Source organism: Muscardinus avellanarius, assembly GCF_963383645.1.
Source record: "Muscardinus avellanarius genome assembly, chromosome: 3".
NCBI lineage: Eukaryota > Metazoa > Chordata > Mammalia > Rodentia > Gliridae > Muscardinus > Muscardinus avellanarius.
In genome coordinates, this window is record NC_137788.1 from 21,997,587 (window position 1) to 22,024,776 (window position 27,190).

The 27,190-nt window shown below is 54.3% G+C and overlaps 2 protein-coding genes across 2 annotated transcripts; one reads left to right on the forward strand and one right to left on the reverse strand.

The window, feature by feature from the left end:
* Positions 1-380: 380 nt before the first annotated feature.
* Positions 381-3,416, reverse strand: CD164L2 (CD164 molecule like 2; the record flags this gene model as incomplete). The annotated part of the gene is made up of 5 exons (XM_080691851.1): positions 381-529; positions 2,101-2,145; positions 2,642-2,713; positions 2,798-2,965; positions 3,329-3,416. 5 exons carry the CDS (start codon positions 3,414-3,416, stop codon positions 381-383), a joined length of 522 nt encoding a protein of 173 aa, XP_080547977.1.
* An 11,535-nt stretch (positions 3,417-14,951) lies between these two features.
* On the forward strand, positions 14,952-15,935 carry GPR3 (G protein-coupled receptor 3; the record flags this gene model as incomplete). Its single annotated transcript, XM_080692614.1, has 1 exon — positions 14,952-15,935. One exon carries the CDS (start codon positions 14,952-14,954, stop codon positions 15,933-15,935), a length of 984 nt encoding a protein of 327 aa, XP_080548740.1.
* Between the last annotated feature and the right edge of the window lie 11,255 nt (positions 15,936-27,190).

The window sequence follows — 27,190 nt, forward strand, 5'->3', positions numbered from 1 at the left end:
AGTTGGGCAAGGACTCCCACCCCCCACGCCTGGAGCAGGCACAGCTGGAAGAGCAAACACTGTAACACAAGCCGAGGCGACCCACCCACAGCACGCAGGGCTCGCCACTCCAGGGCTCGCCACTCCCCCGGCAGAGGAAAGCACGCGGGCCCCGCGGAGCACTGGCCTGGCTGTCACCTACTGGTTCTCCTCCCTGTTGGCAGCGTGAGGGAACAGAGACAGGGCTCAGCCAGCTCCAGCACTGGGCCCTGGCTGAGTCTTGGTCCCAGCCAACATCTAGCCAGAGAGCCTGACCAGAGGGGAGGGAGTGCAGCTCAGGGAGGGGCTGGGGGCACTGCGAGGGAGCAGGGGAGCACAGGGCGGCCTGCACTGCCCGGTACTCACAGCGTCTGGTAAGTGCTGTCCTTGGCCTTGAGGAAGCGCAGCAGGAAGAAGGCCATGGCCTGCAGGCTCAGCACCAATACCATGCCCCCAATGAAGCTGGCGCCATCGAAGCCAGGGCTGTGGACATCAGGACCCAGGGGACTCCCTGCAGGGCGAGGGGGGAGGGGGTCATTGCCAGCCACAATGGATCAGGGTCCCAGCTGCGCAGCTGGCACTGGCCCTTCCAGGCCCTGGTCCCCATTATGGGGCTTAGGATACCCATGAGGAAGCCCAGCTCCGATGCTGCAGGCAGTGGGGAAGGGCCAGGTGCAGGGGACAGTGCCCCAGCTGCTAAGTTGCTCTGTGGCCTTATGCCACACACACACACCCTCTCTGGGCCTCCGATCACCCAGGCCCAATAGGTGAGTGGGACCAGATAGCAACTGAGCTCCCTCAGGCTCCCACAGGGCAAAGATGGGCCCAGACCTCAGGCACCTGTCCAGAGGGGTCACAGGGCCCAGAACCCAGATGCAGATAACGCGGTCCACTTCCAGGACTCCCAAGCTGGGCCCTTCTCAGACAGAAAGGAGCACAGTGGGAGGGGAGCCCCAGGGGAGAATAGCCGATGGCGGAGCTTGGCTGAAGTCGCCTCACAGGCAAGCCAAGCAGGCAGGAGAGTGCTCCTCCGCCTACCTCCAGCTCCCCCCCAGAAGCCTTGGGGCCACAGGTGCTAGGCTGGTCTGGGTGGCTTCAACTCCCAACACGGATTCCGTTTCAGGCCCTGGGCCAGGTGCCCAGGGCAGGGCAAAAGGGTGGAGGATGATTTTGGGGCGGCCAGGAGCCCAGCTGGGAGTGGGTAAGGTCCACTTCCCAGAGGGCATATGTGGTATAAGGGGGTCTGAGAATACAGATGGCAGAGGATGACCCCTTCCCGGGGAAGTGAGGCAGAAAGGGAAGAGAGGAGCCCTGCATGGCAGATCTGGGGCTCGAGCCCAGCGAGCCAAGCATCAATAATTCAGCCTCTAGATCAGTTTCCGGCTTTAATTAACCAAGAGCCTCTTCAGCCATCCTGGCCAAGTCTGGTGACCTCCAGGCCCTGAGGGGCAGTGGGGACCAAGGGTGCGGTCATATATAGAGAGAGATAGGGATAGAGAGAGAGACAAGAAGCTTATTTTGGCTCCTGATGGGGTTCTTGTCTCTGCTCTGGGACCCTCTGGGCCAGCAGGGTGCGGCAGGTACCCACTGAGAACATCTCACCAGCAACTGGAGCCGCACAGGTTCTGAGGTGTCGTCCCGAGTTCTCATGTATGTGTGTGCAGTACTGGGGATTGAACCCAGAGGCATTCTACCTCTGAGCTGTACCCCCAGCCCTTTTTATTTTTTGGTTTGAGACAGGGTCTCCCTAGTTCGGTGAGAGCCTCTTTTAAATTGCTGAGGATGTCCTGGAACTTGGGATCCTCCTGTCTCAGCCTTCCAAACACTAGGATTCCAGGTGTGAGCCACAAGTGGTCACCTTCAATGCCTCAGACACTGAAGTGGGTCTTCTATAGACTTATAAAAAGGCTCACAGGGGCTCTGTGAGCTAGGTATTCCGACCCACTTTACAGCTATGGAAGCAGGCGTGGAGGAGGAACTGGGAGAGGGCGGAAGCCCAGAGCAAGTCAGTGCCTGGATCCAGCTGTGTCATTCCCTGCACCTCGGGTCCTCCCACCACCCACCCTCCAGGGGAGCACCCACCTGTTGTGACTGTCTTCGGTTCATAGGTGGGGTGATGGTGGGCAGCTGAGGAGACAGGGAATCCATAATACAACAGCTTTCCTCCTTCCTCGCCCCCATCAAGACCCCAGCACCTGCTAGCAGTTGGAGCCAACTCAGATCAGAGCCTAATCCCAGCTCCAGACCGCCAACACACCATCAAGCCTGATCACACAATTCCCTCCACCAGACGCACCTGGTCTCCCTCTCTACCTACAAGGTGCATCTCTGATGCCACTTCCTCCAGAAAGCCCCCTCTAGTTCCCTCTGCCTTTCCCAATCTCCAGCTATTATGCCTTACGTCAGGGGAAGGGCTAATGCTCTGCACACACCTGGACCAATTGACAGATGAGGAAACAGATCAGAGGGGGGAAAGGATTCCTCTGTGAGCTAAAGGCAGAACTGAAACTGTGCTGTGTTAGTCCACACCTTGAGGGGGTCTGGCTCCTCCTGGAGCAGGGTTCTGGCTGTGGGTTCAGCCCCCTGCCTCTGACTTGGCTTAGGCTGGTGTAAACTCCCTTACCTGGACACGACTCTGAGCGGTTGTAGACAGAGCAACCCTCCTTGACCGCCTCAGCTTGGGCCACACAGTGTCCTGGTGGGAGAAGGGGCAGGGCAGAGGTTTGGGGACAAGGACAGAGGCCCTGGGGTTCAGGCTGGGGACTGCGGAGCTCCGTACCTGGCTCCTCCGGTCCACACTGATGCCACACACAGCCTGAGAGGTTGTGTGCTCGGTCCCCCTCCACACACCGCTCACAGAGCTCTAGATGCTTGCAGCCCCCTTGGACAGCTGGCCAGATGTTCAGGCGGACCAGGGCGCCCCGCCCAAAGCCTGGAGCTCCTTTGCCTGGGAATGGGTGGGAGTTGGGCCCCAAGACAAGCTGCAGACCTCCCCCACGGCTGTGGCTCTCACCCCTCTGCACACACCTGTAGCTTTCTCAAGCACAGGGTTACACTGGCCTCATCCCCCCCGCCCCCCGCCAGCCCTCCTCCTTTATGTGCTCCTGGAGGTATCGCCTCTCGAAACACCTGGAGCCCAAATATATATATGCACTGCTGGGGCCCCCTTCTTCCACCGTGGGGCCCTGCGCACCAACGGAAGGTGCCCTCCTCCTCCCCTCAAGGCCAGACTGCTCCTGGGGAGGCGGCCGGGTGAAGGGCATGAACACCTGCCCCCGCCTGGCCCTAACCAGCCCCTGCCCTGCGTTACCAGCCACAGCGAGTTGGGCACACAGGAGGAGACAGCAGCAGCCGCCACACAGCGCAGCCCGCAAGGCGCGGGGTCGCGGCGCAGCCATGGCGCGGGCGGGGCTGGAGTCGGCGGGCAGCGCGGGGCGCGTCCCTTCTCCACTCTGCCCCAGGGAGCTGTGCGCAGCGGGACCTGGGCAACGGGGGCGTGGCCACCGGGACGCGTCAGGTGGGCGAAGCCAAAGGCGGGGTCAATGGGGGTGTGGCCGTGGTCTTGGGCGGGGCTTGGACAAAGGGGGCGGGGTCCAGGACTAGGTGAAGCGGGTTCGAGGAGCGCTTCCCATCCGCAGCTTCCCGAAAACTGGTAAGTAGCTACTGCTTTTTGTTTTTTGTGTTTTTTTTTTGGTACTGGGAATTAAACCCAGGAGTCTTCTAAACTACACCATACTCCTATAATTTATTTATTTACTTGTTTATTTATCTTCGTGTTACTGGGGTTTCAACTCAGGAAAGTTCTACGTCTGAGTTACACCCCCAGCCCTATTTTATATTTTATTTTATTTATTTATTTTTGCGGTACTGGAGGTAGAACCCAGGGACATACTACCTTCAACCTATACCCCAGCCCTATTTTTTATTCTTTATTTTGAAACAAGGCCTCACTAAGTTGTGGAGGGCCTCACTAAGTAGCTAAGGCTGTCCACAAACCGGCGATCATCCTGTCTCAGCCTCCCTAGTACTGGGATTACAAGCGTGCACCACCATGCAGGGATTATTTATTTATTGTAGTATTGACAATTGAACCCAGAGGCATTCTACCTCTGAGTTACACCCCCAGCCCTATTTAATTAACTGATTAATTTTGTGGTACTAGGGATCGAACACAGGGGCATTCTACCTTGGGGCTATATCCCCAGCCGTGTGTGTGTGTGTGTGTGTGTGTGTGTGTGTGTGTGTGTGTGTGTGTGTGTGTGTTACTGGGGATTGAACCCAGGGGCATTCTACTCTGAGCTACATCGCCAGCCCTATTTTATTTTTTAATTTGAATCAGGGTCTCACTAAGTTCTGGAGGGCCTCACTAAATAGTGGAGGCTGGCTGAGAATCTGCAATACTCCTGTCTCAGCCTCCCAAATACTGTGATTATAAACATGTGCCACCACACTGGGCTCCAGTATTTTATTCTTTATTTTATTTTATTTTTGGTGGTACTGGGGGTAGAACCCAAGGGATTTATACCTTCAGGCTATACTCCCAGACCTATTTTATACTTTACTATTATTTTTGTTTTGTTTTTGGTTTTTTGTGATACTGGGGATGGAACCCAGGGGCATTCTATGTCCGAGCTACACCCCAGCCCTATTTTTTATTCTTTATTTTGAAACAGAGTCTCACTGAGTTGCAAAGGGCCTCACTAAGCAGTAGCTGAGGCTGGCTGGGAACCTGTGTGATCCTCCTGTCTCAGCCTCCCAAGCTCAGGGATTACAAGACCACCACACCAGCTCTTTATTCTTTATTTTGAAACAGAGTATCATTAACTTGCAGAGGGCCTCATTAAATTGCTTGAGGCTGTCCTCAAAGCTGCAATCCTCCTGTCTCAGCCTCCCAAATACTGGGATTATAGGTGTGTACTAACATGCCAGGCTCTATTTATTAATTTATCTTGTAGTACTGGGAACTTAATCCAGGGGCATTCTTTTTTGGGTGGGTACTGGGGGTTGAACCCAGGGTATTCTACCTCCAAGCTACACCCCCAGCCTCATTTTTTATTCTTTTTTTTTTTTTTTTTGAAACAGGGTCTCACTAAATTGTGGAAGGCCTCACTAAATGGCTGAGGCTGTCTGAACTTTTGATCCTCCTGTTTCAGCCTCCCAAGAACTGGGATTATAAGAGTGCACCACCATGCCCGGCTAAATCCAGGGGCATTCTCCCTCCCTGGTAGCCCTCTTTGTTTATTTTGTTTTGTTTTGAAATAGGGTCTCACCAGGCATGGTAGCACATGCCTGTAAAACCAGTATTTAGGAGTTGGAGACAGGAGAATCACAGGTTCATAACCAGTCTTGGCAATTTAGCAAGGCTCTCAGCAACCTAGTGAGACCCTGTTTCCAAATAAGAAATAAAATTGGGCTGGAGTATAGCCCAGAGGTAGAATGCCTCTGGGTTTGATCCCCAGTACAAAAAAAAAAAAAAAAAAAAAAGCTGGGCGTGGTGGCGCACGCTTGTAATCCCAGCATTCAGGAGGCTGAGACCAGAGAATCGCTGTTCGAGGGCAGCCTCAGCTACTTAGTGAAGCTCTTCGCAACTCAGTGAGACCCTGTTTCAAAATAAAGAATAAAAAATAGGGCAGGGGGTATAGCTCGGAGGTCAAATGCCTCTGGGTTCCATCCCCAGACCCAAAAAAAAAAAAAAAAAAAAGAACCATGGTTTCACTGGGTAAAATGGCATACATCTGTAATCCCAGTTTTTAGGAGGCTGAGACAGGGGAATTGCAGGTTTGAGCACAGCCTCAGCAATTAAGTGATACTCTCAGAAACTCTGTGAGACCCTCTTTCTTTCTTTCTTTCTTTCTTCCTTTCTTTCTTTCTTTCTTTCTTTCTAATCAATCAAAAGACAAAATTTAGCCGGGTGTGGTGGCACACGCTTGTAATTCCCGCGCTTGGGAGGTGGAGACAGGAGGATCGCGCAGGTTCGAAGCCAGCCATGTGGCTTAAGAGACCCTGTTTCCAAATAAAAATATAAAAAATAGGCCTGGGAGTGTAGCCCGAAGGTAGACGGGTTTCCAGGAACCACAGTACCACCAAAAACAAAAACAAAAAAAGACAAAATTTATTCAATGTAGCTACATTGTGATTTGCTAGGGCCTTTTGCTCCTTCTCTTTTTCTCTCTCTCTCTCTCTCTTTTTTTTGCTTTATACATTTTTTAATTGAAAATAAATGGTATATATTTAAACTGTACTCAGTGCCGTCTCCCCTACCCCCGTTTTCCCTCCCCCCTCCCACCCATGATCGTCCAGGGTAACCATGCCATATTCATACTTTTACACATATTCGGATGTAGGCCCTCATTAATCAAGTTCAGCCTTCCTCCTCTCCTATCTTTCCATTAGAACTGTGCTAAGATTCCCCTTCCATTATCTGGAGTCCCTCTGGTATCCCCTATGCTCCCTAGTTTGGGCATATTAGAGGAAACGTATGTCCCTTCTCTTTCTGTGCTTGGCAGATCTATGAGACCCTCTTTCAAAATAAAAGTAAAATAGGGCTGGGGGTGTACCTCAAAGGTATAATACCCCCGGGTTTCATCCCTAGCACCACACATACACACATGCAAGATAAAACAGCACCCTTCCACGTACCTTTTTCTAGCTCTTCTCTCTTCCCTGGGGACACCTCCTCCATCTCTGATTTTATCTGCCCAGCAAAATAATTCTGTTTTGGGGGTACTGAGGATTGAACCTAGGGACATTCTACCTCTGAGCTATACAAAAACAGTGATCCTTGGAGCCAGGCACGGTGACGCACACATGTAATCCCAGTATTGAGAGGCTGAGACAGGAAGATCACAGGTTGAGGCCAGCCTCAGCAACTTAGTGAGACCCTGTCTCAAAATAAAATATATGAAGGGCTGATGCCAAGGCAGGCGTGGTGGCACACACTTATTATCCCAGCAATTGGGAGGCTGAGACAGGAGGATAGCAGTTCGTGGACAGCCTCAGCTACTACTTAGTGAGGCCCTCTGCAACTCAGGGAGACCCTGTTTCAAAATAAGAATTAAAAAAATAGGGCTGAGAGTGTAGCTTGGAGGTAGAATGTCTCTGGATTCAACTCCCAGTTCTGAAAAAAAAAATTAAAACCGTTGAAGGTATTACTCAGTAGTGGAGCACCCCTGGGGTTCAATCCCTAGTACCCCCCAAAAAGAAAAAAGAGTGAGCCTTGGAAAAAAACGTTCACATGATTCCCCTGCTCAGCCCCGCCGGTGCATTCCATGACCCACGGGGTTTTCCAGGCCACTTCCCTCTCCTCCTGCTCCTTCGGCTCCTCTGTTCCTTGGCTTCCTCCCTTCTCCTCCATGTCCCTTCCCGGGGCTGGACTTGCGCCAGGCCTTCTCCCTGAGACCCTCCACTCCTCTCCCAGTGCCTTTCTCCCTGCTTAAAAAAAAAAAAAAAAGTCTCCCTGAGCCGGTCATGGTGGTGCACGCTTGTAATCCTAGCATTCAGGAGGCTGAGGGAAGAGGATTGCGTGCGCAGACAGCCTCGGCTACTTAGTGAGGCCCTTTGCAACTCAGTGAGACCCTGTTTCAAAATAAAAAAATAGGGCTGGGGGTGTAGCTCAGAGGTAGAATGCCCCAGGTTCCATCCCCAGTACCACACACAAAAAATAAAATCTCCCTGATTATTCCACATCACAACACCTGCTTTTTCCTTTGAAGCATGTATCACATGTATAATTAATTGCCCATTTGTTTTCTGGCTAAGAGTTCCACGAAGGCAGGAACCATGTTTTCTTCCCCAGGGAACTCCCAGCACATGGGACAGGCTGAGTAGATGTTGATCAGTAGTGATACCGCACCGTGCCGTGACCGTTCACGTGTGTGTTTGGGGCACTGGCCTGTGAGCCCAGTGCAGGGCTTCTTGTTCAAGCTATATCCTCTGTGTCTGGCAAGTAGTAGATGCTCAGTATATGCTGAACACTGGAAATTCAGTAATATGGCCAGATCATTTCTTTGTCCCTGACACTCACCAGAACCCAAGGCCAGAGGGGCCATCACGGACTACTGACTGCATGAACGGGTCAGGGGTGGTGGTGCACCCCTGTAATCCCAGTACTTGGGAGGCTAAGACAGGAGGATCATAGGTTCGAGGACAGTGTCAGCAACTCAGTAAGACCCTGTTTCAAAATAAAAAATAAAAAGGGCTGGGGGTGTAGTTTGGAGGTAGAATGCCCCTGGGTTCTCCAGTACAAAATAAAAAAAAATAATGCAGTGATAATGTCCAGACCCCTGGGGTTTTGTTTTGTTTGTTTTTGCTATTTATTTATTTATTTATTTATTTATTTATTTATGCAGTACTAGGGATGGAACCCAGGGGCATTCTCCCTCTGAACTACAGCCCTATTTTTTATTCTTTTTTTTTTTTTTGGTGGTACTGGGGGTGGAACCCAGAGGCTTTCTACCTCCGGGCTATACTCCCAGAGCCATTTTTATATTTTATTTGGAAACAGGGTCTCACTAAGTTGCTGAGAGCCTCACTAGTAGCTGAGGCTGGCCTTGAACCTTGTGTGATCCTCCTGTCCCAGCCTCCCAAGCGCGGGGATTACAAGCGTGCGCCACCACGCCTGGCTCTATTTTTTATTCTTTATTTTGAAACAGCATTTCATTGAATTGCAAAGGGCCTCACTTAGTACCTGAGGCTGCGAACTGTGATCCTCCTGTCTTAGCCTCTCAAATGCTGGGATTACAAGCCTGCGCCACCACTCCTGGCTAGACCCCTGGTTTTTTTGTTTGTTTGTTTGTTTGTTTGTTTGTTTTGGTGGTACTGGGGTTCCTGGAAACCCTTCTACCTCCAGACTACACTCCCAGACCTATTTTATATTTTTATTTGGAAACGGTCTCTTATGCCAGCAAGTCTGGCTTCAAACTTGAGGGATCCTCCTGTCTCTGCCTCCCAAGCGCGGGGATTACAAGCGTGCGCCACCACGCCTGGCTCTGGTTTTTGTTTGTTTGTTTTTGTGGGGGGGTACTGGGGATGGAACCCAGGGGCATTCTACCTCCGAGCAACGCCCCCATCCCTATTTTTTATTCTTTATTTTGAAACAGGGTCACACTGAGTTGCAAAGGACCTTCACTAAGTAGCTGAGGCTAGCTTCGAACCTGCGTGATCCTCCTGTCTCAGTCTCCCAAATGCTGGGATTACAAGCGTGAGCCACCATGCCTGGCTTAGACCCCTTTGGACAAGGTGTTCAAATGTGGAGATGGTCCATGTCTCACACACACGCAGACACATCTCTTCATTTAGAACAGTCAGGACTGCTGGAGAGGAGAGGGAAGAAGTCTCACCTGGACTAGAGGCTCACGGCCATCTGGTGGCCACCTGAGAAACTGCAGGTATTGTCAGCAAGGCTCCTGGGGACAGGTTAGGGTGGCAGGCTCCCTGGACTTGCTTACAGATGCTCCTGCCTTCAGATATCAGCTCTGCTGTTTACTGGGGAATCTGAGGCAAGGCCCGTGGCTTCCCTGGAAGCAGGTCCCTTCGCCTCTGAAGTGGAGCATCACCACGCACCGTACTGTTGCAGGATTCTTCTCAAGGAAGTACGGGGCTCTGGTCTGGCGCCTGGTAGGTGAGGAGTAGAGGTGTGTCATTGGTGAGGAGGGAGCAGAGGGGTAGGGCAGAGGCTGCCGCTTCTTCTAGAGTGAGGCCTTCAGGGACAGGAGGCCTGATTGGCAGTGATGGCTTCCTTCATGGTCCCATTAGCAGGAGCAGCTTTGGTTCGTGGGAGGGAGAGCACTGTGAGATTCTGTGGCCTCCTAGACCTGCTTCACTCCCGGGGGTTAGAAGCACAGGGCACTCTTTCCTCCCTGGCTGTCTGAGGAGCAGCCTCGTGTGAAGGACACGTAACTATCTAGACTAGGAAGTTTATGACCAACCAACTACTTCAGCAGAAAAAAATGGCCACCATGTCCTTCAGCCTGGGGAGCAACAGTAACCAAGATAGAAACTAGCAAGCCTGGCGCGGTGCACACCTGTAATCCCAGTCCTCGCACACCTGTAATCCCAGTCCTCTCACACCTGTAATCCCAGTCCTCGCACACCTGTAATCCCAGTCCTCCCACACCTGTAATCCCAGTCCTCGCACACCTGTAATCCCAGTCCTCGCACACCTGTAATCCCAGTCCTCGCACACCTGTAATCCCAGTCCTCCCATACCTGTAATCCCAGTCCTCGCACACCTGTAATCCCAGTCCTCCCATACCTGTAATCCCAGTCCTCGCACACCTGTAATCCCAGTCCTCGCACACCTGTAATCCCAGTCCTCCCATACTTGTAATCCCAGTCCTCGCACACCTGTAATCCCAGTCCTCCGGAGACTGAGCTAGGAGGATTGATGTTCTTGGCCAGCCTCAGCTACTGAGGCCCTCTGCAACTTAATGAGACCTTGTTTCAAAATAAAGAATAAAAATTAAGGTTAGGGGTGTAGCTTGGAGGTAGAATGCCCCTGGGTTCCATCCTCAATAACAACAACAACAACAAAAGATAGAAACTAGCCACAATGTAGGAGACCACAGGATGTCAGCTGTATTTGGTGGTGGCAGTGCAGTGGGGTGGGGTGGGGGTGGAGCATGATTGGCAATTCTTTGGATTGTGTAAAGAAAAACGAATCCAAACATAGACTTGCATTAAAGGGCCTGTATGAGATCTCAAAACAAATAAACAAGCAAACAGCTAGAGAGCTGGTTATGGTAGTGCATGCTTATAATCCCAGTACTTGGGAGACTGAGACAGGAGAATTGCAGGCTTGCGGCTGGCCTTGGCAACCTTGTGAGGCCCTCCACAGTTTAGTGAGTCTCTGTTTCAAAATAAAAAATAAGGAGCTGGGCGTGGTGGTGCACGTTTGTAATCCCCACGCTTGGGAGGCTGAGACAGGAGGATTGCACAGGTTCGAAGCCAGCCTCAGCTACTTAGTGAGGCTCTCGGCAACTTAGTGAGACCCTGTTCCCAAATAAAGTATAAAACAGGTCTGGGAATACAGCCCGGAGGTAGAAAGCCCCTGGGTTCCACCCCAGTACCACACACACACAAAAATAATAAGTTGGGTATGGTGATGCACACTTGTAATTGCAGGACTTGGGAGGCTGAGACAGAGGATTACAGATTTCAAGCCAATGCACAGCAACTTAGTGAGACCCTGTTTCAAAATAAAAAAGATGGATGTGGTAGCGCACATCTGTAATCCTAGTACTTGGGAGGCTGAGACAGGAGGAGCTCAGGTTTGAGGCAGCCCCAGCAATGCAATGCAGTGAGGCCCTCAGCAAGTTGGTGAGACCCTGCTTCTTTTTTTTTCTTTTGTTCTGTGTGTGTGTGTGTGTGTGTGTGTGTGTGTGTGTGTGTGTTACTGGGGACTGAACCTAGGGGCATTCTGAGTTACACCAGCTCTACTTTAATTTTTTATTTTGAAGCAGGGTTTCAAGTCACAGAGGGCCTCACTAAGTTGCTGAGGCTGCCACAAACCTGAGATCTTCCTGTCTCAGCCTCCCAAGTACTAGGATTACAAGTGTATGTCACCATGGCCAGCTGAGATTCTGTTTCAAAATAAAAAATATTCCAGGCATGGTGGCACATGCTTGCAATCCCAGGACTTTGGAGGCCGAGACAGGAGGATCACAGATTCCATGCCAGCCTCAGCTGCTTAGTGAGGCCCTTCACAGTTTAGTGAGACCCTGTTTTCAAATTAAAAAAAAAATGGGTCTTGGGGTATAGCCCAGAGGTAGAAGGCCCCTGGGTTCCATCCCCAGCACCGCAGAATAAGTAAACAAACAAACAAACAAACAAACAAATAAGATACAAAATAGGACTGGGGGTGTAGCTCAGAGGTAGAACATGCCTGGGTTCAATCCCTAGCACCACAATATAATAATAATTAATAATAATAATAATAATAATAATAATAAAAGGAGGGCAGGTGGAGAGGAGAGTCAGAGGTCAGATAAGCCTGTTTTGAAAGGCTGGTGGACAATAGAGATCTGGAAGAAGCCAAAATGTCTAGGCAGGGACGGCCAGTGCAAAGGCCCTGGGACAGAAACACACTCATGACAGTCTGGCCTTCAAGGGCAGAGTTGGCTGAGGCCCTGCTCACGGTCTGCTCCCTCCCCTGACTAAGGTCATCCGCCCCGAGACCTCAGCTCCCCCTGCACACCTGTGCCTCTCTGATGTCCTTCATAGGTGTGATGTCCTGGTAGCCAAGACATAGCCAGTGCTAATGCCATGCGGGCCCCCTCTCAACAATCCTATGGCACTCCTATCCAGGCACAGAGAGCCTGAGGAATTCTACAAAGCCACATAGCTAGGAAATGGAAGAATTGGGATTTGAGTCTAGTCTACTTCCTACCACCTTCACCACTGAGCACACCAACTCACCATGTCCAACCGGAAGTCACCCCCAGCCCCATCTTCTCTTTCCCCATGCTTCCTGCCTCTTGGCCTTCCCTGCCCTGCACTCAAAGCCCCAACCCCTGACCGTGAGAGCTACAGTGGCCCCTATGGGAAAAGGAGTCAGTCAGGGCCTGGGATCTGGGCCCCATGGTTTCCTCAGACCCAGCCGGACCCCTCCCACCAACTTCCTCCCACAGGCCTAGATGGTTCTAGAGGGATCCCAGCTGGGGACACAGGGAGGGGCCGGCTGGCCCCTCCCTCAGGACTGGCACACCTGGAGAAATCTGCTGGGCTGCTTCCCTGGGAGAAGGGGCAGGCGGGGCTGGCAAGGGGCCCCTGTTACTGGGTCCCCCCTCATCAGGGTGCCTAGGAGGGGAGGCTGGGAGGACCCTGCCCTGCCCGAGGCCTGAGCTGCCAGCCCTTCTGCTTCCAAGTTCTTCCCGGAGCCCCATCTCCTGCTGCTTCGGGGAAGTACCCCCCACCCCCCCAGCTTTCCAGATCCTTGAATAAATAATTCAAGTTTTGAAATCTTGCCAGGCCCTCTCCCATGCTGCGCACTATTGGGTCGGAGCGAGTGACGTCACCCAGCCCCAGCATCACGAGGCCTGTCCTGGCAGCAACTTACCTGCCGGGTCACTGCCTATCAGGCCCTCACCCGGGCCCCTCACCTGGGGCCCACTCCCACCGCCACCTGGGGTCTCCATTCCAGGACCCTACAACTCTCATCCTTGGCCTTGTCGCCTCAGGACCGCGGAGCTTCATGGTGACCCGAAGGCCTCCACCTGACGGTCCTCTCCCTCGCCGCCTCTGCACCCCGGGATTCCGAACCCGATCCTGCTGCAGAGTCCCCCTGACACTGCTATGGTCGCCCTGGGGTTCTGCCCTCCCTCCTCTGCCGTCAGCGCCCCGTGGCCACCATCCTCCAACATCATCCACCGCGCTCCCATCGTCACTGCCACCCACTTCCCTGCCCCCTCGTGCTCCGCCGTCACCTCGGCGCCCCATCCTCGGCACCCCCGCCATCCTCACCGGGACGCCCATTCAGCCCGTCACTGTCACCTGAGTTCTGTCGTCTTGTTCCTGCCACCCAAGGGTCCCATCACCCCACAGCCTATGCGGGCCTCTCTCCCCTCCCCCAGCCACATTCCCTTCGGGCTTCCCACCCGCGCCCCCGGAACCCCCGGCCCGCAGAGGGCGCCGCGTCAAGGACAGCGCCGCGGATCCGGGAGGGGCGGAGCCGCGGCCACGGTCGCTTTTTATGAATGGGGGAGCGGGCGGTGCGAGGCCTCATTACTATGCCGCGCAGCGCGCGCAGCGCTCCAGCGCGCCGCGCCCATTGGCTGAGCGGGCGTCTGACGTCACTGAGCCGGGGCCCGGGGGCGGGGCGGGGTGACTCACGCCGCTTCTCCCGCGGCCGCGGGGGCTTCTCCGGGTCCCCGCACACCTTGCGCTGCCAGGACCCGAGCGGAACCTCCCCGCGGCCCGGCCGCGCCCGGTCCTGAGCGGTGAGTAGCCGGCCCTGCCGCGGGCACCAGGCGTCCGGGAGGGCACGCAGGATGCTGGGGCACTGAGTCGGCGGAGGGCTCCCTGCGGCTGACCAGGGTCGGAGGTCGAGGTTGGGATTCTGGGTTAGCAGATTCTGGGGCGGCAGGCGGGGCCCAAAGTGTTCGGGTGCTGGAGCGGTCAACTGGGTGACCTGATGAAGGGTGAGCATCCTGCAGGGACCTGAGGCCCTGGAGGGGCCGGCGGTCATCTGAGGTCAGGCCGGCAGGAGGCGTCTGGGATAGGGACCCCGGCGTCTGAGCAGCAGCAGGTGAAACAGATATCCGGGCAGGAGGTGGAGTTAGGCCCAAGAACCCGGTGTGCGGGCTGGAGGGGTCTGGCTCGAAGATCCAGACCTCCAGCAGGGGATATCTTATAGAGACCCAGGTGTTCAGGCAGAAAGAGGGGTCTCTGCAGGGACAGAAGTCTGGGAGAGGATGTGGGGCTGCATTTCCAGGTGTTGTGACCCTAGGAGTGTCGGGTGGGGGCTGGCAGGAGCTTCACGCGCTCGCTGGGGGCGGAGCCTGGGGCTGGCAGAGCTGAGAATCGTGAGGGGTCTGAGAGCCTCAGAAACCGAGTCATCTCCCTGACGGAAGGAAGCAGAGCTGCCCTTAGTCTAAGATGTCTCCCTCCCCCAATCGTGAGCCTTGTGGGGCGTCCCCCGGAATCCTGCGGTCCCCCATTCACCTATGGTTCTTGGGGTCCTCCACACGTGGGGAAGAGGCCTGGGGGACCGAGAAGGTTGAAAGGGAGGGTGAAGAGACCCAGGACAGGGCTCCCAGAGAAAAAGAGCCCAGGTCAGAGATCTGGAGGCACTGGAGAGGACGAGTTACCCTGAGAAGAGCCCTCAGGCCTGAATGGGGGGTCAAGACCCCACTGTGCCTCCCGAGGGGCACCTCTTGCTTCCAGCCCCCTCCTACCAGCCCCGCCAGCCTCTCACTGGCCTTTCTCCTGCAGGTACCATGGTGTGGGGTGCAGGCAGCCCCCTGGCCTGGCTCTCAGCTGGCTCAGGCAACGTGAACGTGAGCAGCGTGGGCCCAGCAGAGGGGCCCACTGCACCACTGCCCTCCCCGGGGGCCTGGGATGTGGTTCTGTGCATCTCAGGCACCCTGGTGTCCTGCGAGAACGCACTGGTGGTGGCCATCATCGCGGGCACTCCGGCCTTCCGCGCGCCCATGTTCCTGCTGGTGGGCAGCCTGGCTGTGGCGGACCTGCTGGTGGGCCTGGGCCTGGTGCTGCACTTCGCTGCCGTCTTCTGCATCGGCTCGTCAGAGATGAGCCTGGTGCTGGTTGGAGTGCTGGCGATGGCCTTTACCGCCAGCATCGGCAGCCTTCTGGCCATCACTGTCGACCGCTACCTTTCCCTGTACAACGCCCTCACCTACTACTCGGAGACAACAGTGACCCGGACCTACGTGATGCTGGCCCTCGTGTGGGGGGGTGCCCTGGGCCTGGGGCTGCTGCCCGTGCTGGCCTGGAACTGCCTGGACGGCCTGACCGCGTGCGGCGTGGTCTCTCCGCTCTCCAAGAACCATCTGGTGGTCTTGGCCATCGCCTTCTTCATGGTGTTTGGCATCATGCTACAGCTCTATGCCCAGATCTGCCGCATCGTCTGCCGCCATGCCCAGCAGATTGCTCTCCAGCGGCACCTGCTGCCCGCCTCCCACTACGTGGCTACCCGCAAGGGCATCGCCACTCTGGCCGTGGTGCTTGGCGCCTTTGCTGCCTGCTGGTTGCCCTTCACCGTCTACTGCCTGCTGGGCGATGCCCAGTCCCCACCCCTCTACACCTATCTTACCCTGCTCCCCGCCACCTACAACTCCATGATCAACCCCATCATCTACGCCTTCCGCAACCAGGACGTGCAGAAGGTGCTGTGGGCCATTTGCTGCTGCTGCTCCTCTTCCAAGATTCCCTTCCGATCCCGCTCCCCCAGCGACGTCTAGCGGCACCCTGGTGACCCTGCGGCCCCGATCACACAGAATTCCAGAATGTTAGGTCCTCCGGGACTTAGTTCCCCAACCCCCACGCCGCCGCACCCCCAAGACCCAGCTGGTTCTGGAGTTCTAGGACATTGGGTGTTTTCAGATCTGTTCAAGATCCCTGCAGGGGCCCAGCTGGCTCCTTGGTTCCAGAATGTTCCAGGTAGTCAGGGTTCTACTGGGAAATGTCCCAGGGCCTAGCCGACTCTGGGTTCCCGAACGCTGGAAGTTTTACTGTGCCATTCCAAGCCCTCAGTCTTTCCCCAGCCCTAGACTTGTCCTCGGCCGTGTCACTTTACTTTTGAATTTCTGAACTCAAGAGTCAGAGGTTAGTCACTTAGTTGCCTATATGGGAAAAAGGTTTATCTATCTCTCTATATATGTGCACATACAAAGAAAGTATATTTATTATTTATTTATTTATTTATAAATTTATTTATAAATTTATTTATGGGTGGTAAGGGGGAAAGAGAGACCCGTTTCTTGAAATCTAGGCCATACCAGGGTATCCCTAGTCCTCACACCCCCATTTCTGACCTCAGTTTCTGGAGGGGGGAAATGGAGAAAGAGAAACCACGTATTTTGTTATTAGTTTTTGCTTATTTTTTATCGAAGAGATCATAGAAATCAGAGCCTTTTCCCTGGGCCCGCCCCCTCGGGCTTGCAGGGGAGCGCACCAGCCTCTGGTTTTTATTTTTTTAAGAAGCCATCACCTGAGCAACCGAGAATTCCTCTGTGCTGGGGCCCGGCTGTCCTCTGGTGGCCGTTCGGGGGAACTACAGCCCAGCCTGGCAGCCGGGACCAGGAAATGCAACCCCAACTACACTTCAGCCTGGTGTCCAGCGCCACAGCCATGGCCTGGGGGCCGGGCCTCACCCTGAGGTGCCCTAGAGGAGGCGGGGCCAGAGCCAACACCCCACCCCTCTGCCAAATGGGGTCTGGCCCTCAAGTGCATTCCCTGTTCCTGTCCCCAAAGCAACTCAATAAAAGATTTTGTGATAAATGTTTCCGTGTGTGTGTGTGTGTGTGTGTGTGTGTGTGTGTGTGTGTGTGTGTAGAGGGCACAGCTGATGAGGGACAGCCCAAAATCAGAGGGTGAGGCCAGGCTGCAGGAGGATCTGGAGAGCCAAAGACCCAGGGGCGAGTGGTAGAGTGTGCCCCCCCCCAGGATATCAGTGCCCCTCTGAACAGACCTGGATACTGCCTGGCGAGGACCTCACCTGTCTCCACACAGGAACCAGGCAGGGCTCCTCTTGGGTTGAGGATGCCCACATCCTGCCCACATTAGCAGTTTGGGCTCTGGCATGATGCTGACTGCTCACAGCATATCAGTTTCCTTCAGAATAATAAGCCTTCCTTCTAGAAGTGCCTGTCTACTGTGGGGGTGGGTGCTGCGGGCAGGGTACTGCGTGCGCAGCTTCTCTGGCACAGGTAGCATCGCCTCCGGCTCACAGATGGGGAAAGGGGCTGGGAGAGGCTCAGCGACCCGCCCCAGGAAATGGGAAATGGTAGAATCAGGATTGAGAACGGGAATGTCTGTTCCAGAGTCCGAGTCCCATCCCTGGGCAATGGCCTCTGACTTCCTTCTATCTGAGCCAGAGCTCAGGACATCGTGGACCCTGACTTCCATCCCCAGGGCCAGTGGGAGGTGGTCCTCCGAGTCCGGTCTCTGCGGAGCTGAGGAGCTTCCCGCAGAGGTGAGTGGCCAGGCGCGTGGGACCTGCGTGTGGGTGTTTGGGAGGGAGAAGGTGCCGCTCTGAACAGACCTGGATGCTGCCTGGAGGATTGTGTTCCCCAGGCAAGGCCTGGGCAGCTTCGCGGTGTGGCTCAAGTGGGAACTCTGACTAGCTCAGCCTCCCACCGCCCCGGCCAACAGCCGGGCAAAGCCTGCAGGTGGCCCTCGGGAGCATGTCACCCCCAGCCCAATTTTTTTTTTTTTTTTCTTGTGGTACTGAGGATGGAACCCAGGAACATTCTACCTCTGAGCTACACCCCCAGCCCTATTTCGTTATCTATTTTGAAACAATCTAAGTAGCTGAGACTGGCTGCAAACCTGTGATCCTCTCAACACCCCAGGTACTGGGATTGCAATTGTGCACCATAATGCCTGGCTCCCAGCCCTATTTATTTATTTTTTATTTTTTATTTTTGCTGTATTGCCAATGGAACCCAGGGGTACTCTGCTTCCGAGCTACACCCCCAGCCCTATTTTTTATTCTTTATTTTGTTTTGTTTTTGGCGGTACTAGGGATGGAACTCAGGGGCATTCTACCTCCGAGCTATACCCCCAGCCCTATTTTTTATTCTTTATTTTGAAACAGGGTCTCACTGAGTTGCAAAGGGCCTCACTAAGTAGCTGAGGCTGGCGGCAGTCCTCCTGTCTCAGCCTCCTGAATGCTGGGATTACAAGCATGCACCACCATTAACTTGCAAAGGGCCTCACTAAGTAGTTGAGGCTGTCCATGAACCCAGATCCTCCTGTCTCAGCCTACCAAATACCAGGATTATAAGCATGCACCACCATGCCTGGCTCTTTTTTATTTTTTATTTTGAAAGAGGGTCTCACTAAGTTGCAAAGGTCCTAAGTAGCTGAGGCTGGCCTCGAACCATGATCCTCCTGTCTCAGCCTCCCAAATGCTGGGATTACAAGCATACACTGATAGGCCCAGCTTCCTAGCTCTATTTTTTTATTTTTATTTTGAAAGAGGGTCTTGCTAGGTTGATGAGAGTCTTACTACTTGCTGGAATTGTCCTCAAACCTGCGATTCTCCTGTCTAAACCTCCCAGGTGTTGGGATTAGAGGCATGTGCCACCACGCCTGGTTGGGAGAATTTCCATTTTTCCTTTCTTTCCTTCTTTCTTTCTTCCTTCCTTCCTTCCTTCCTTTCCTTCCTTTATTCCTTCTTTCTTTCTCTCCTTCCTTTCTTCTTTCTTTCTTTCTTTGTAGAACTAGGGATTGAATCAGGTACATTTTATTTCCAATCAATACTCCAAGCCCATTTTATTATTTTTTTTGAAACAGAGTCTCACTAGGTTCTGAGAGTCTTGCTATCCTGTGGAAGCTGGCTTTGACTGTCCGATCCCCTGTCTTACTCCCAAGTATTGGGATTGCAGGCGTGCACCACCATGCCTGGCTTCTTTCCTAATTTCATCTTTTTGTGTGTGTGGTACTGGGGATCCCTCTGAGCTACATACACCTCCAGCCTGATCTTTATTTTTAATTCTTAAAATTTTAAACTATATATATAATATATATATTATATATATATAATATATATATATATATATATTTTTTTTCTTTTGGTGGTACTAGGGTTCCTGGAAACCCTTCTACCTCCAGGCTACACTCCCAGACCTATTTTATACTTTTTTATTTGGAAACAGGGTCTCTTAAGCCAGCATGGCTGGCTTCAAACCTGTGTGATCCTCCTGTCTCCTCCTCCCAAATGGGGGGATTACAAGAGTGTGCCACCATGCCCAGTGATATATATATATATATATATATATATATATTTTTTTTTTTTTTTTTTTTTGCAGTACTGGGGATAGAACCCAGGGGCATTCTACCTCTGAGCTACACCCCCAGCCCTATTTTTATTCTTTATTTTGAAACAGGGTCTCATTAAGTTGCAAAGGGCATCACTAAGTAGCTGAGGCTGGCTGTGAACCTCGATCCTCCTGTCTCAGCCTCCCAAATGCTGGGATTACAAGTGTGTGCCACCACGCCTGGCTAAATATTTTTATTTTGGTATTAAGGATTGAACTCAGGGGCATTTTACATTTGAGCTATTTGCTGGGGCTCAAATAAAATGGAGCCCCATTTTATTTTTATTTTGAAACAGAGTCTCACTCTGTTTGTGGAGAGTCTCACTACTTGCTGAGGCTGTCCTCCAACCTATAATCCTCCTGTTTCAACCTCCCAAGTATTGGGATTCCAGGTGTGCGCGACCACGCTTGGCTTTCTTCTTCTTCTTTTTTTATGATAGTGGGGATTGAGTCCAGGGATAGTTTACCTTTGAGCTACATATACCCTCAGCCCCATTTTTTATTTGGAAACAGGGTCATGCTAAGTCATGTGTGCTGGCTTTGAACCTGCAATCCTCCTGTCTCGGCCTCCCCTGGAGCACTTCTGGCCTGCCACGCCGTCACCAAGCAGAAAGGCTGGGGTCCAAAGAGCGGCAGCTACTTACTCACGCTCACGCGGTTGTTTCAGGTGCAGATCTTGCCCTGTCCCCCCCTGTAGGCCTGCATCCAAGGCCCCTCCCCAGCAGTGGCCACAGGAGTCCAAGGGGTGGGTACACCAGGCCACGCTGAGTCCTGTCCTTTCTTCCTGTGAGGACCATGTGAAGAGACCCCAGCACACACTCCACAGCACCTCCACTGGCCAAGCGTGGAGCCAGGCATTTCTCACAGGACCATCATGGCTCCATCAGATGGGTGCTAATGTCCCCACTTGCTCACTGGGGATGGAACCGAGCAGCAGCCTCAGTCCATGTATATATATATATATAAAGCTGCAGAGGGCCTCACTAAGTAGCTGAGGCTGTCCACGAACTGCGATCCTCTGGTCTCAGCCTCCCGAATGCTGGGATTACAACCATGCGCCATCATGCCCAGCCTATTTATTTATTTTGAAACAGGGTCTTGCTACGTTGATGAGAGTCTTACTACTTGCTGAGGCTGTCCTTGAATCTGCAATCCTCCTGTCTCAGCCTCCCAAGTACTGGGATTACAAGCATGCACTACCATACTTGGAGATATATATGTACTTTTTTGAAACATGGTCTCACTAGGTTGCCGAGGGTGTTGCTGTGTTGGTAAGGCTCTCCTTGAACCTGTGATCCTCCTGTCTCAGCCTCCCAAGTACTGGGATTACAGGCGTGTACCACTATGCTCGGCTAAATTATTTGTTTTGAAACCAGGTCTTGTTAGACTGCTGAGAGCCTCTCTATGTTGCTGCAGCTCTCCTTGAACCTGTGATCCTCCTGTTTCAGTCTCCCAAATACTAGGATTCTAGGTGTGCACCACCACATCCGGCTGAGCTGGGATTTGAACACAGGTCATCTGTCCCCAATCTGTTTCCTTCTTGGTTTGGGAATGGCTTAGAAAGACCAGGCCAGGACCCTCAAGTGGGGGGTGACCTGTGCCCAGGCTAGGGGTCTTCAGGGTACACCAGACCTTTGGAGGATGAAGCTGCTTGCCACCCCCCTGGCTCCTGAGGAGCCCCCAGGGCCCACTGGGAGGGGCTGGGTGCCGTTGGAGCTGGGTGTGGCCTGGCCCTTTGTGTCCTCATCCCAGCCTCTGGTTCCAGGGCCCAGGCAGGGCCTGGGTCTGTGCTGGTCCCCGGGGGCCTAAGGTCTGTCTGGGGGAGTGTATCTGAGGCATCTACGGCCCTGTGTGGTAGGGCTGGCTGGCGTTGGCCCCGCTGGGATTCCGCAGCTTGGCTGAGCCCTACTGTGGCCGTGAAGATGTCATGTATAGGACGCACCTTCCTACGGGTCCCCTGAAGACTACGTGGAGAAGTCTTGCCCCTCCGACAGGGCCCCTGTGAGAAGACACACCCATCCCCTGGAACTGAGGCTCCTACCTGGAAGCATGTCTCTGTCTCTACTCAGAATGAGGGGCTCCTGGATATAAGCTCCTGTCTCCCCCTCAGACCAGGAACTCTCAAGAGCGGGCTCTCTTCTCTTAGGCTGGGGCCTCCGAGAGCAAGATGGTATCTTTGGGGCCAAACTGAGAGCTCCAGAGGGCAGGACTGGCTCCCCCTCCAATGTTTGAGCCTCATCTGTTTCCTTCAGCCTTGGGCATCTCTGCTGCTCAGCATGGTGTGTGTGTGTGTGTGTGTGTGTGTGTGTGTGTGTGTGTGTGTGTGTGTGTTTGGTGAGTGGTAACCAAACCTCCCAGCCTTTCCGCCTCTGCCAGCTTTCTAATCCCCAGGCCGGATCCCACCCAGCTACAGAGGCCCAGGAGGGGAGCTGGCAGCAGGATCCCTTGGGGGATGTGACTAGGGTCCATTCTGCCCCTTTTCTCCCCTGGTCCTGTATGTGTTAGGGGAGCAGCCCTGCGTGCCAAGCCCTCGCCGGGGCCGTGACCGCCTCTCCCTGCAATAAGTGAGGAGACAGCAGCTATTAATATAAGATGAGTTCACGGGCTCACAGCTTCCGCAGGCTGGAAAACAGGCTCCCGGGGCTGGGGGCTGCAGCAGGGCTCGTCTGTCAGATTCCCTCCCGGAGCCTGGAGACCGCCAGCCCCGCAGCCCAGCTCCTTCCACGCGGAGCCCTGTGAGCACGTGGGCACCCACACAGGGCACACACAGGTACAGGCCAGGCGCTGGCTGTTCAGAGCACACATGCACACACAGACCTGAGTGTACACTCAGATACATCGGCACACTGCATGCACACTCATGCATACAGATAGAGGTGCACAAGCCATATCAGCTATATACAAGCAAGCAGACGCTGCCACACGTACCTTGTATGTGTACACACCCTTGTACATGTGTTCAGACTCACCCTTGTATACACATACAGGCATACGGATCTAGACATGCTTACATAAGCAAACCCATTGCACACTTGCACACATCCAACCTGCATGCGTGTACACGGGTGGTATCCATCGCTATGCATATATGACTATGCAAGACCCGCTCGAGGACAATGCACATACATACCACTGCACACAGCATACACACACGCACACTCGCCGCTGCTGTCAAAGCCCAGCAATCAGAAATCCACCCCGACCCTGGTTTCCAGCACCAGCGGGCTGGCCGGGCCTCCCCCAGCCCACAGCAGGCAGCTCCTGCCTCACCAACCTCGGTGCCTGCCTTGGGCTTCCCAGCCCCCAGGGGCCCCAGATCCCCGATTAGCCCCCTCGCTAATTGGCCACCAGCCCCTTGACTTTGCTGCAGGCCTTCTCTGGAGCTGGGAGCAAGAAGCTGCAAATTGGCCGAGCAGGATGGGCCTGAGGAACAGTGTGCACATGGGGTGCTGTGAGCCCAGGGCCCGACAGAGCCAGGGTCGGGGGGAGACTTGAGACTCGGGAGCGCATTCCTGTGATTCTGCGGACCGTCACAAAAAGCCGCTCCTGCTTGTGCATTTACACACGCTCCACCCACGTGTTCAGGCATGTTCTACCCCACTGCACACTGAAGCATGTGAACACTGGCACACACCAAGCACACTCAGGGAACATCCTGAGCATGTGTGCAAACAAGATCTTACTGTACACTTAGTTTCCTGCCCAACAGGCAGACACCACCTATGCATGTACACCCAGACACGCCCAGGGCCGCGGTGCAGCTCAGTGTGACAGCACGTGCAAGGCCCTGGGCTCAGTCCCCATCCTCCCCCAAAAGACACGCGCGAACTCAACTGGCCATACAAACGCAGTCGCAGAGGCGTGCAAACACATCTTGCATGCTACACAGACATCCATGGGTGTGAGCGGAGTCCAGACGTGTGGGTACATACCACCCATGGGTGTGAATGAACATCACCTTGGAGAAGCCCCTTTAGCCCCGTCTCTGGCTTTGCATAAAAGAAAACTGGAGGTTTGCTCCAACTACTGGTGGGGGAGGAAGCGGGGAACCCGCCCAGGCTGCACTTTGCTTTTTCCCAGGCGCTGTGCAGACTACCTAAGCCTGGCACCTCCTCTGGGCTCCCCCAAGCCTTCAGGCAGCCACAGGAGTCGTCAGGGCTCCCAGACCAAAGAGAAGAGCCTCTGGCTTTAGTCCTCGTAGCCCTAGCCCCTTGGCTCTTGACACAAGCCCACAGGTTGCTTAGTCTCTGAGGCATTAGAATGGAAAGGGTTTCTTTGTCCAGGTCTGCTGCCAGCTGGCTGACTTGGGGCAAGTTACTGTGCCTCTCTGTGCCGTATTTCCATGTCTGCAAAGCAGGGATAAAAGGCTTTGTGTTGATAACCTTTCCATCTGTTCTGGGGAGTCCTGCCGAGAGATGTGTTGCACTTCTAAGACACATATTTGGGAATGGCATCGGCTCTGAGATCGTGAGAGGCCAGAGGGAAGGCACCACACCCAGGTCACGGTCCCCTCGCTGGACAGGCTAGGGACCTGAGGCAGGCAGGGGCGGCAAGGTGGCAGTTAGAGCCCCCCACTCTGCCGGCCGGCAGGTGTGCTCTCTGTAAGTTGTGGGGGTCTCAATGCAGGACCCCCCTCCCCCAAGTCTTACCTGCCCTTGTCACCATGGGGCGCACAATTCTACCTGAAAGATTCCTTGGGATGTTAAAGGCTGTTTTTGTCCTTAAGCTTCCAGAACCCCCTCTAGACCACGTTCCTGCAGGGGAGCACCTGAAACTGCCCCTACCCCCTAATCTAAGGGAGCTGGCTGCGTCCACCCAGAGCAAATGGAGCCAGGCTGCCCGGGCCCGCAGGCGGCCAGGAGGGGGCAGTGAGCAACTGGAACGGCGAGCAGGGAAGGGGCTCTGCAACTGTGCGTTCCCGTAACCTGCTGATTTGTGTCCCTGCTGGCGCAAGGGCCGGGGTCTGCAGTGTGCTGCACTCACGTCTCTGCATGCGTGCAAAGTGTGTACATGCACACGCGTGTGTATATGTACTGGGCAAAACACGAAGCCCCAGCTTGCTCCTGGTTTCAGGTAGATGAGGGGACAAGCTACCGCCCCTCCAAAGGTCTAGGATAGCTGAGCCTCAGCAGAGCCTGCTTGATTCAAGGAGCAAAAGTGGTCCTCGCCCGTTAGCTGTAAAACGGCACAGCAGTATGGGTGGCCAAAACCTTCCAGAAGCCCCCGGCACCAAAGACTGTGCGTGGGATGGGGACCGCTCGGCTGTGAGGCCTGGCACGGGGCGTGGCCGCTCCTGGGCAGCTAGGTGACCTTAGGCAACCCGCTTTGCCTCCATCAACCTGTTTTTCTCTCGTGTAAAATGGGGGACCTCAGCTCTTAGCATCAAAACTGAGCATATAGTCTTTGGGAGGTAGTGGGCGCCCAGTTAAGTGCTCCTTTTCAGGATTAGCCCAGAGCGGGGAAGCAACCTGCGCAGGGTCGTGGCTCCAGGGAGGGCAGAGCCAGACCCAAGTTCAGGCCTCTTCTTCCCAGAACCACATTCCTCCGTTCCAATCCCCTAGCAAGGGCGGCTCCCGACACCATTTTGTCTTCTGCCAGGGAGGGCGGCTGGCTGCCTGTCAGTCACCAGGCTCGGGCAGCCAAGTGCTGACTAAACACAGGCCCAGCGGGCGGGTGGAGGAGGGGGCTCGGCAGGGCCGGCTGGCTGCACGCCCCCTCCCCGCACCCCACCGCCAGCGATGAGCTCAGGGCGGCTGGCGGGCTGGCGCAGTTGCTGACAATTCAGAACTTCTGGCCCTCTCCTGGGACAGCAGGCGTGACCCGGGTGTCACCATCCCTGCTCCCACCCCTCTCCCCGAGGCCACCCCACTGCGTCTGCCGGGCCGGAACTGGGTGTCTGCTCATAAATTACCCCCAGGGACAGTTACCGCAGCAGCTGTGCTCCCAACAACCGTTGCTTCCTGGGTAGGTCATTTTTTTGGGTCAGAATATAAACCCAGCCCCCTCGCCTTCCCCAGGCAAGAGGGGGCGTGCAGCCGCCTAAACCTTTTATCGGATTCCATTGTAAATCGTTCTATTTAAGGTAAGTTGCTTGGGTCTGAGAGGCAGACAAGATGCCGGCCAGATGTTGGGCAGCATCAGCATGCAGCCTGTGTTCCTCCCGCCTGGTTAAGGAGCTGCCGGCAGCCACCTCTCGCCAGCACACGCTTCCCCCAGCACACGCTTTTAGGGGCCTGGGCCCCCAAAAGGTTTCTACCCAGAAGCTTCCTGGCCTGAGCCCACCCAGGCTGGACCCCTCCCAAGCTCACCACCCCTGGCTGCCAGTGCTGCCACCTCTGAGCCCTTTTCCCAGGAAACACACACACACAGAAGGGCTGAGTGGCTACAAAGACTTTATCAAATTATTGAAAATGTTGGCATTTAAGTATTCAAGTGTATACATAAAATAGTTACATGGACTCTTCAGGTCACTGGGGTACATATGCACACACATGAGCCCCACAGGGAAGAAATGAGACCAGGCTTGGAGCCACAGGGCTTTTAAAACCTGGATGTCCTTCTAGGGTCTGAAACAGGGCGGCGGAGGAAGGTCCCTTTGGGGTGTGGCATAACTCCACTGCTCAGATGCCCAACCGAAAAGCCCCAGAAGCGGGCTTGTTTTCAGACAATACCCTACTTATCTGCTCATTCCCTAAAATCTTGATGTGGTGAGCACACCCAAGAACCCACTGGAATATGTCCTTATAAATATATTTATATAAGAGAAAACAAGGCACTTTGGGAGCATTACAGCTTCCTCTCCTACGTGTACATCATTCTAGACTCAAAGTAAAAACTGGTTAGCTTCTCGGTGAATTAACTGAATGAAGTCAATACAGAACTGTTCCCTGGGTGAGGCCCAGCTAAAGCGAACATTCAGGAGAGCGGAGCACTTTCCTGTGGGGCGCCTGGCCCCGGCCGCAGGACCCCAGGAAGGCTGACCTCCCTCCAAGCAAGGCCTGGCCCGGGCCCTGAGGGCAGGTGAGGGGCTGCAGAGGGAGGCGGTCCTGAGCGGAGAGGGCACGGGGGGGGGGGGGGGGGATGCTTAAGCAGGGTCACCAAAGCCACAGAGACCTCAATCTGTCCAAGCTGGCGCTGCAGAGTTGGAGGACCGGCGCCACGGGAAGAGATTTCACATTAGCCCTGACAACACTGCCTGGGCTCTGCGCTGACATTGGCCAGGGTCGTTTCTGAGGGCGCTCGAGTGCTTGGGCCAGCTGCTCTGAGCCTCCCAGGGACCGACTCCCCCCCCCCCCGGAATGAAATCATCTCACAACCAAGGCAAAGCCACAAGTCACTTGTGACACTGCCGCCGGGAAGCTGGGCCCCTGGGCCACAAGAATGGGGGCAGGTCCCCGGGCGAGGCCGGCCAGGAAGGAAGGTGGCTCCTTGGCGTCAGCGCTTAAGAGTCCTTATGGGCCATTGTTCCACACCCTTACCAGCCTCGGCCCAGTTAAAATACTAACTTTACATTCTACAATTACAGGATTCCAAAAATGCGTCTACCTGCGTCGAGTCCTTTATCATCTTAAAGGGCTTTGGGTTTCAAGAAGCACGTGTTTTGGTGCACAGATGCATAAGCAGAGCCCAGAGGGCCCTCAGCTGACTAGGTCCCCAGCCCCTGAGCTGAGGCG